This window comes from Alligator sinensis, unplaced genomic scaffold (assembly GCF_000455745.1).
Source record: "Alligator sinensis unplaced genomic scaffold, ASM45574v1 scaffold405_2, whole genome shotgun sequence".
Taxonomy (NCBI): Eukaryota; Metazoa; Chordata; order Crocodylia; family Alligatoridae; genus Alligator; species Alligator sinensis.
In genome coordinates this window covers 1519030-1527008 of record NW_005842160.1, presented here as the reverse complement: position 1 = coordinate 1527008, position 7979 = coordinate 1519030, and the positions used below count along the sequence as shown (strand labels likewise).

The 7979-nt window shown below is 43.0% G+C and overlaps 1 protein-coding gene across 6 annotated transcripts in view; it reads left to right on the top strand.

The window, feature by feature from the left end:
- Nucleotides 1-7979, top strand: part of IBTK (inhibitor of Bruton tyrosine kinase) — a 92540-nt gene that overhangs the window by 75117 nt on the left and 9444 nt on the right. For 5 of the 6 annotated variants that reach the window (XR_003094525.1, XM_025206529.1, XM_014520844.2 and 2 more), the window contains one exon: nucleotides 2470-2619. Coding sequence is in view for 4 of the 6 variants with exons in the window: in XM_025206529.1 (XP_025062314.1) it covers nucleotides 2470-2619 (150 nt within the window). In the remaining 2 variants the exon portion in view is untranslated. Of the gene's footprint in view, nucleotides 1-2469; nucleotides 2620-4365; nucleotides 4549-7979 lie in introns of all 6 variants that reach the window. The other variant, XR_001358190.2, reaches the window with a different exon arrangement.

Below are 7979 nucleotides of genomic sequence, written 5' to 3'. Positions count from 1 at the left end.
CCCACATCCCCCCACATCTTGGTATCATCAGCAAATTTGAACAGGGTGCTTTGCACCCCCTCATCCAGATCTCTGATGAAGATGTTGAACAGGGCGGGCCCGAGGACCGAGCCCTGCGGGACCCCACTGCCCACGTCCTTCCATGCCGAGAAGGACCCATCCACTACCACCCTCTGGGTGCTGCTCTCTAGCCAGTTGGCGACCCATTGGACTGTGTGGGTGTCTAGGCCACAGTCCCCCAGTTTCCTAATGAGAACGGGGTGAGAGACAGTGTCGAAAGCCTTCCGGAAGTCCAGGAAGACTATATCCACTGCTACCCCTGCATCCAATGATTTAGTGACCTGATCGTAGAAGGCCACCGGGTTGGTCTGACATGACCTGCTGCTGATGAACCCGGGCTGGTTGCCCCTGAGCATGCATTTCCCTGCTGGCCCCTCCTGGATGTGTGCCAGAATAATTTTCTCGAACAGCTTGCCCAGGATCGAGGTAAGACTGACTGGCCTATAGTTTCCCGGGTCCTCCTTCCTCCCCTTTTTGAAGATGGGAACCACGTTGGCCCTCTTCCAGTCCTCCGGCACCTCTCCAGAGCACCACGTGTGCTCATAAAGCTGCGCCAGGGGACTCGCAATGACCCCGGCCAGTTCCTTTAGAACTCTAGGGTGGAGATCATCCGGACCGGCTGACTTAACAATGTCCAGCCCCTCCAGCAGCTCCCTGACTAGATCCTCACTTATGCTGGGCTCAGTTGTGCCTCCCTCAGGGCCTGATGGGGGCCTAGCAGGGAGGTGGCAGTTCTGGTCCTTACTGAGGAAGACAGAGGCAAAGAAATCATTAAATATGTTGGCTTTGTCATCTGGTGTGACAACCAGATTCCCCGTCGCGTCCTGCAAGGGCCCCACATTACCTGGGGCCTTCTTTTTACTCCCTATGTATTTAAAAAAGGACTTCTTGTTGTCCTTAATCCGGGAAGCTAGTCCCAGTTCCATCTCTGCCTTGGCCTTCCTAACTACCCCCCTACACCCCCGAGCAACTGCCGAATAGTCCTCCTTGGTGATGACCCCTCCTTTCCATTGGGAGTAAGCCTCCTTTTTAGCCTCAAGCCTATTGAGGTAGGAATTAATTTTCCTTGCCTATTACTTTTGCATACGAAGAGTAAGAAATGCCATACTGGGTCAGAGCGATGGTCCATCTAGCCCAGTATCCTGTCTCCAACAATGGTGGAAGAATCATAGAGAAGTAGGGCTGGAAGGGGACCTCCAGAGGCCATCTAGTCCAGCCCCCTGCCTCTGAGGCAGGATCTTCCCTATCCATACCATTTTATACAAAACATAATCTAAACTCTACATAACAATTCCACTCTATATAACATAACAACTATGCAGGGAGAGCACTAAACTGGTTAAGTCTAGAGTGATCTTTCTCCTATTCAGTGTCCCCCCCTAATATACGCCATTTATTGGCATGGAGATGCCAAAGGAAAGATCTCCATACTTTCTGGTAAATAGTCATTAATAGATCTATCATCCATTAATTTATCCAGTCTCTTTCTGAACCTGGGTCTTTCTGCCCCCATCACCTCCTGTGGCAATGAATTCCATAAGTTAACTGTGTTATAAAGAAATACTTTCTCTTGTTAGTTTGAAACTTGTCATCTACTAATTTCAGTTGGTGCCCCTTAGTTCTAGTATTCTGTGACTTGGTGAACAGCAGTTTAACAAGTGCAGTTTGGAAAGGAAACGGCTGAAGGGGCCTATGATAGAGGTTTGTACAATCATGAAGGTTGTGGACCACATGAAGAGTCCCAACTCTTTTTTAGTTTCTCTTGATTTGGCAACTGTTCCCTGCCCCTGATCATTTGGTTGTCCTTCTCTGTACCTCTTGTACTATGTTTGCTTTATTACCTGTATAATAAAAAGGATGTAGTAGAACTATTATCTTGTATATCTAAATATAAATATCCTATATTATCTGTTCGTTTCTCAATAAAATATTTATTTTAGGGCAAATACTTAATTCAGTATGCAGTACAGGAAAGACATTGCTGAAACTTAAAAACTAAACTTGACCTGCATTTGCTTTTGAACATTTATAAAATGTAATTAAATACATCTTTTATGGGACTATTCTGTAGTCTACATACAGTTAACACTGCCAGCATTTATTGATTCTTGACATTTATAATCTTGGTGTTAATGACTATTAAGTAGTATGATAGCTTTACGGCATAATACATGTTTAGTATTTAATCCTAGGCTGCAGTGATTAAAAAGTACCTGAACACTGTATATACATTTAGTTCACTTATCATTACATGGCAAGGGGCCTGAGAAATATGATGTCCAAAAATAACATTTTCTAATTAAAAAAAAAATTTTTTTTTGCATGTTGACATTTAGATCTGTGTCCATATTTGTGTTGCACAAATGCAGTCTTTGAAAATGTAAATATAAAATGTTGCATTTTTTAAAGGTCATCTTCATTACATTCGACTTTGCCAAAGTCATTCCGAGATCTTGTAATGGAAGAAGAGAAATCTGTCAGTGCAGGTCATTCTCCAGGCACTGGAGTTAAAGTTTGTTTTCAAGGAACTGAGGATCCACAAGCTCCAAAGCCCTTAAGGTAAGAAAATAATATACTTCTAATCTTCAATATATAGCAGAGTACCATATTTCTTGTATTTCACAAGTCCCCAAATAAGATGCACACCTTGTTTTTGGACAGTAGAGTGGAGCAGAAAAGATATTTGCAGAGTCATGGTGGATTATGTGACAGAGTAAACCACGTGTCATGTTTTCTCCTGGAAACATGTCTCCCAGGATGCCGCAAGTCCTGGACAGTCTGGCTGAGGCAGAAAGAACTTTCTGTGTAGCAGGACAGCAACAAGGCTATAACCTAGACCTTTGCAAAGGCAGTAGCAAAACTGTTACAGAACTGCTTCCTTTGCAGTATGTAAGTTCCTGTAAACCAGTGGTCACCAGCCAGTGGACCGAGATCCACTGGTAGACCTTTGAGCCTCTTGTGGTAGATCTTGGAGTTGATCCAAGGCTGGGGTGGGGGCTGAGTGCCCGTGTGCATGCACGCATGCGCCCCAGCTCAACAGGACAGTACGTGGAGGAGGAAAGGGGCGGGGGCTAGATCGAGGCCCCCATGGTGAGGGACAGTGCTGCAGAGGCAGGAGCAGGGGTAAGTTGAATGGGGCCCCAGCCAGGTGGGACTTAGCTGCTGTGGAGTCACGCTCCCAAATATTTTTCTCCCTTTGCCTTGATCTGCACCTCTCTCCCCTTCCCTCCCCACACACTTACTTGCTGGGTGGGGTGAGGGGGTGGGAGGTGGCAGCAGCACATGGTAGATCTTGGGTTGCTTTTAAATGCCAAAGGTGACCTCCTACTTAAAGGTTGGAGACCACTGCTGTAAATAATAAAGTGTTTCCACACCACAAGCCTCATGCAGGTGCTACAGACCGCATGCAACAGCTCCCTTGCCCTGTGGCCAGCTCAGCTGCTGTTTCTGGCGCAGCGAACTCAGTGCCCAGCCTTAGTAGCTGTGACAGGGTTAACACAGAACTCCACTCCTGTTTTGCTGGGGCCACAGAAGAGTAGCAGCTATCTTGGCAGCATTTTAGCAGAGTACTTGTTAAAATCCCTCCGTGCTTCAGTGTCCACAATGAAAGATCAGCTTCCCTGCTTAAGATGTATACCCTGATTTTGGAGGGCTGATTAGGAGGGAGGTGGGGGGAGAAGAAGGTGCAAGTTGTATGTGACTAAATACAGTATTTGTTTGTTTTGTTAGCTTACTACTTACCCTATAAAGATGTTAACACCGATTACTTTTAAAAATTGGTTAATTATACGTTGATTTAAAAAAAAAAAAAAAAGGGTGTTACATTTGTAGCTTTTTAACCATATTGGTAAACTTGGTTTTCAATTAATAATGAAATACATTAATAAGCACATGGTATTTGTGTGTAAAATATATGTAAGAGAAACTGGAGGGCTCCAGATACTTAATACCCGATAACAAGCAGTCTATTAATACAACTCCTTGGATTCAAGCATCAAATGAATTGTATTATATATGGAAAAGGTGGGAGTAGTATTCATTCTCATATCTAGAGCAGTAATTTATGCCCATTTTAAGACTGGTTTGTTGATTTCACTCATCTTTTGGGCCTAGTTTTTTGACCACTTGCTAGAAGTAGCATGGTAGTGGCTAGAGGATGATGTTTGCAACTAGAAAGAAAAACTTGTTTGTTACCTGCCTCTAAAGTACAGTATCTTTAGTTACTGGTTTAAATCACTACCATAAGCTTGTGAATGACACCTTTACCTTTAATGGAATACAGATTCTTTATTTTTCTGTGTTCAGTTTCCTTAGGGCATGAGTATTCTACAAAAGTTAAATGACCCACTAAAGACAATGGCAAATCTCCTTCTGTCCTTACCAAGTTTTTATATGAAAAATACCTGTAAGTGACTTAAGGAAACTCAGTCTGAACAGAGAAATACTCATCATGAAGGTTAGCTGTTGCACTTTGGAAATACTACAAATGTAGGTATTTTCAGTAACTACATACCATTAAATATTGCAATCAATGGTGAGAGTGAAAGTAGCTTGAGATGACTTTGTCTTTATTGGGCTGTGAGTCAATTTAATAATTCTGGAATTGTCTGTATTGTGACAATGTAACCGTTTTGAAGCATCACATTGATAAGATGCAAAAGTCTTAGTATTTAATAATTTTTAATAAAAGCAGCTCACTTTTCAGTAAGGCATAAATTTATGCATCTAATTTACACTATGAAACGCTTGACTTGCTGTCATGAGGGATTTGTATTTGGTATATTTGCTGTATTATTATTCTTATGAGCTTAGTGACAAATCTTATAAGATCCCATTTTCAAAGCTACAAGATATACAACCTATATGAGTTGCTATATGAGCACTCATAGTTGATTGGCTGCTTGCTTATTTAATAATGTCACTTTTTTATGCCTATATGTATAGAAGTCTTGCAGAAAACTAATACTGTTTCATAGATTAAATAGATCACAGTATTGTACTACAATTTTGAGGTGCATTTTCTGAGGAGGGCTTCATTGGAGATGAGCAAACTGAGCACACGTTATTTTATATATAAATTATTTAGATGTTTATAAGCGTGCATAACATTAAAATATGCTACCTGGATCTAAGGTTCTATAAAAAGTAACTGCATGTGATCCTATAATGTAAAGAGTGTTTTGTAAATGTACATCCATAAAAGGATAGAGTTGAGAGTATACATGCAACTTCAACATTGGTATTTCCTGACTATAGTGTTCATTTTATGCATCTGAATTTTCCCAGAAAACTAAATTTAAACACTGTCTTTAACATTTTAAACTAACATTAAAGGTTTAGCATAAACACTGGTGCCTCACTTGATATTAGTTCAGATATGGAGAATCTTTTAGGCACAGTGACAAAGAATGCAACCAAAAATGCTTTTTCTTGGTAACATGCTCACCTTCCTCTCCTCTCTAAATCTTCAACTGGATTAAACATTTCTAATTTTTCATTTTGAATATTCTTTTAAAAAAACCCAACAAAACCCCCTTCCAAAGTAGAACTGTTAAAGCTAAAACCTGCCTGATGATGAAGACATTGGGGTGGATGGGGAAGGGGGCTTTTGTTTCAGTTCACCACCTTAGTCTGTTTAGTTTGCAAGCTCCTGGCAGGCGTTCAATTAAAGCAGCAATATCTGATCCTGCAGGACAGGAGTCAGGATTGTACGATCAGAGATCAGATTCCAATCTCACCTTATTGCACAGACTCCCCCTGCAGCAAGTAGCAAGCTCAGTACCTAGTGCATCAAGCTTGGAGTGCCAGTCTGTTGATTAGCAGTCCCAGCCTCAGGAGTAGATCCGAGTCGAGAGCTGTGGTGCGCTTTTGAGACTGGGTACCCCAGTCAGTGTACTGCTACTCCTAGCCTTGGGAGTGCATTGGAGTGAAGTGCTCCAGTGCACATCTCAACCCCCTGCCTCAAGGTTATGTAGGTTGATTTTGAATAAGCCCTCACAGTCCCAATTGCCTATGAGTTTCATAGTCTTATCCATTTACAGTGGACAGGTAGTTGCAGCAGCAGAATCACAACTAGCATCCATATAGATGTGTGCAACAGAAGGCTTTTGAGGCATGAGGGGAGTTTTATTTTTTTTGGGTAGAGGACATATTGAATGAACAGGGAGAGTAGCCAAGTTCTGCAATATCAGGAAGTCGTGCTGCTGCTATTTCTGCTGGATAAATTGAGCAACTATGTGGAACAAGGTTCAGCAAGCTACAGCCTTTGGGCTGGATCTGGTCTGCAGAGCCATTGAATCTGGAGCTTTGAAGCATTTGGCAGGAGAATTTTAGGGATGAACAGCAGTGGCAGCCAGCAATGTCCTAATGCCCATCCTCCCACCCAACTTTGACCTTGTGTGGATTGTTCTGGCCTAGAGCCTGAAAAGGTTGCTCGCCCCTGATGTGGAGAATGAAAAGCCAGCAGATTTTACAAACCTGTATTCAGAAAAGTATTACTTGAACATGGGGTTGGTCTGGGACTTTAAGCAAATTGAAATTTCCTTAAAACCCTCTACTATTTTTCTCTTACCTTCATTATTTTGATTCTTGTTGAGAAACAAATTTAACACACTGATCCATTAATCCATTATCTACACTTAAATTTTTAGACTTGATATTACGGTAACCTGGATCTAAAAAGCATAATACTTGAAATTTCTGAACTACCTATGATTTACATTTATGGGCCACAGAAGGAGTAGGATCAAACTCTTACAGAATTAATAATGAGTCCTGTATCATTATCCTCTGTTTTATGTTTTAATTGATCACTAGAGTGTGTTCTGCCTTTAGAACTGCTAGTTGTGGTAACATAGCCTTGCTCTAGAAATAACTTTTATCTAGACAGTCATAGTTTCATAGATTTCATAGACATTAGGGCTGGAAGGCACCTCGGAAGATCATCGAGTCCAGCCCCCTGCCCAAAGGGCAGGAAGTCAGCTGGGGTCATAGGATCCCAGCAAGATAAGCATCCAGTTTGCTCTTGAAGGTGTTCAATGTAGGCGCTTGAACCACCTCCGGTGGCAGGCTGTTCCAGACCTTGGGGGCTCAGACAGTAAAGAAATTCTTCCTTATGTCCAGCCTGAAACGGTCTTGTAGTAGTTTATGACCGTTTGAACTAGTCGTCATCCCTTGGGGTGCTCTGGTGAACAAACGTTCCCCTAGATACTGGTGGTCACCCCTGATAAACTTATAGGTGGCCATCAGATCACCCCTGAGCCTGCGCTTTTCCAGGCTAAAGAGCCCCAGGGCTCTCAGCCTGTCATCGTAGGGTCTGATTCCCTGACCTCTGATCATGCGCGTGGCTCTTCTCTGGACTCTCTCAAGCTTCTCCACATCCTTTTTGAATTGTGGAGCTCAAAACTGGACGCAGTACTCTAGCTGTGGCCTCACCAAGGCCGAGTACAAGGGGAGAATGATGTCCCGGGATTTGCTTGAGAAGCATCTATGGATGCAAGCCAGCATTTTGGTCGCTTTACTAGCCGCAGCATTACATTGCAGGCTCATGTTCATCTTGTGGTCAATGATGACCCCCAAGTCTCTTTCTTCTATAGTGCTAGCCAACATAGCACTGCTGAGCCTATAAGGATGCTGCGGGTTTTTCTTCCCAAGGTGGAGAACCTTACATTTATCGGCATTGAACACCATCAGATTCTCGTCCGCCCACTTGCTGAGCATGTCCAGGTCAGCCTGGATCACCCACCTGTCTTCTGGTGTGGACGCTTTGCCCCAAAGTTTGGTGTCATCGGCGAACTTGGCCAGTCCGCTTCTGACTCCAGTGTCCACATCATTAATGAAGATGTTGAACAGTATGGGTCCAAGGACAGAGCCTTGGGGGACCCCACTGGTCACAGGACACCACGATGAGTGACTTCCAT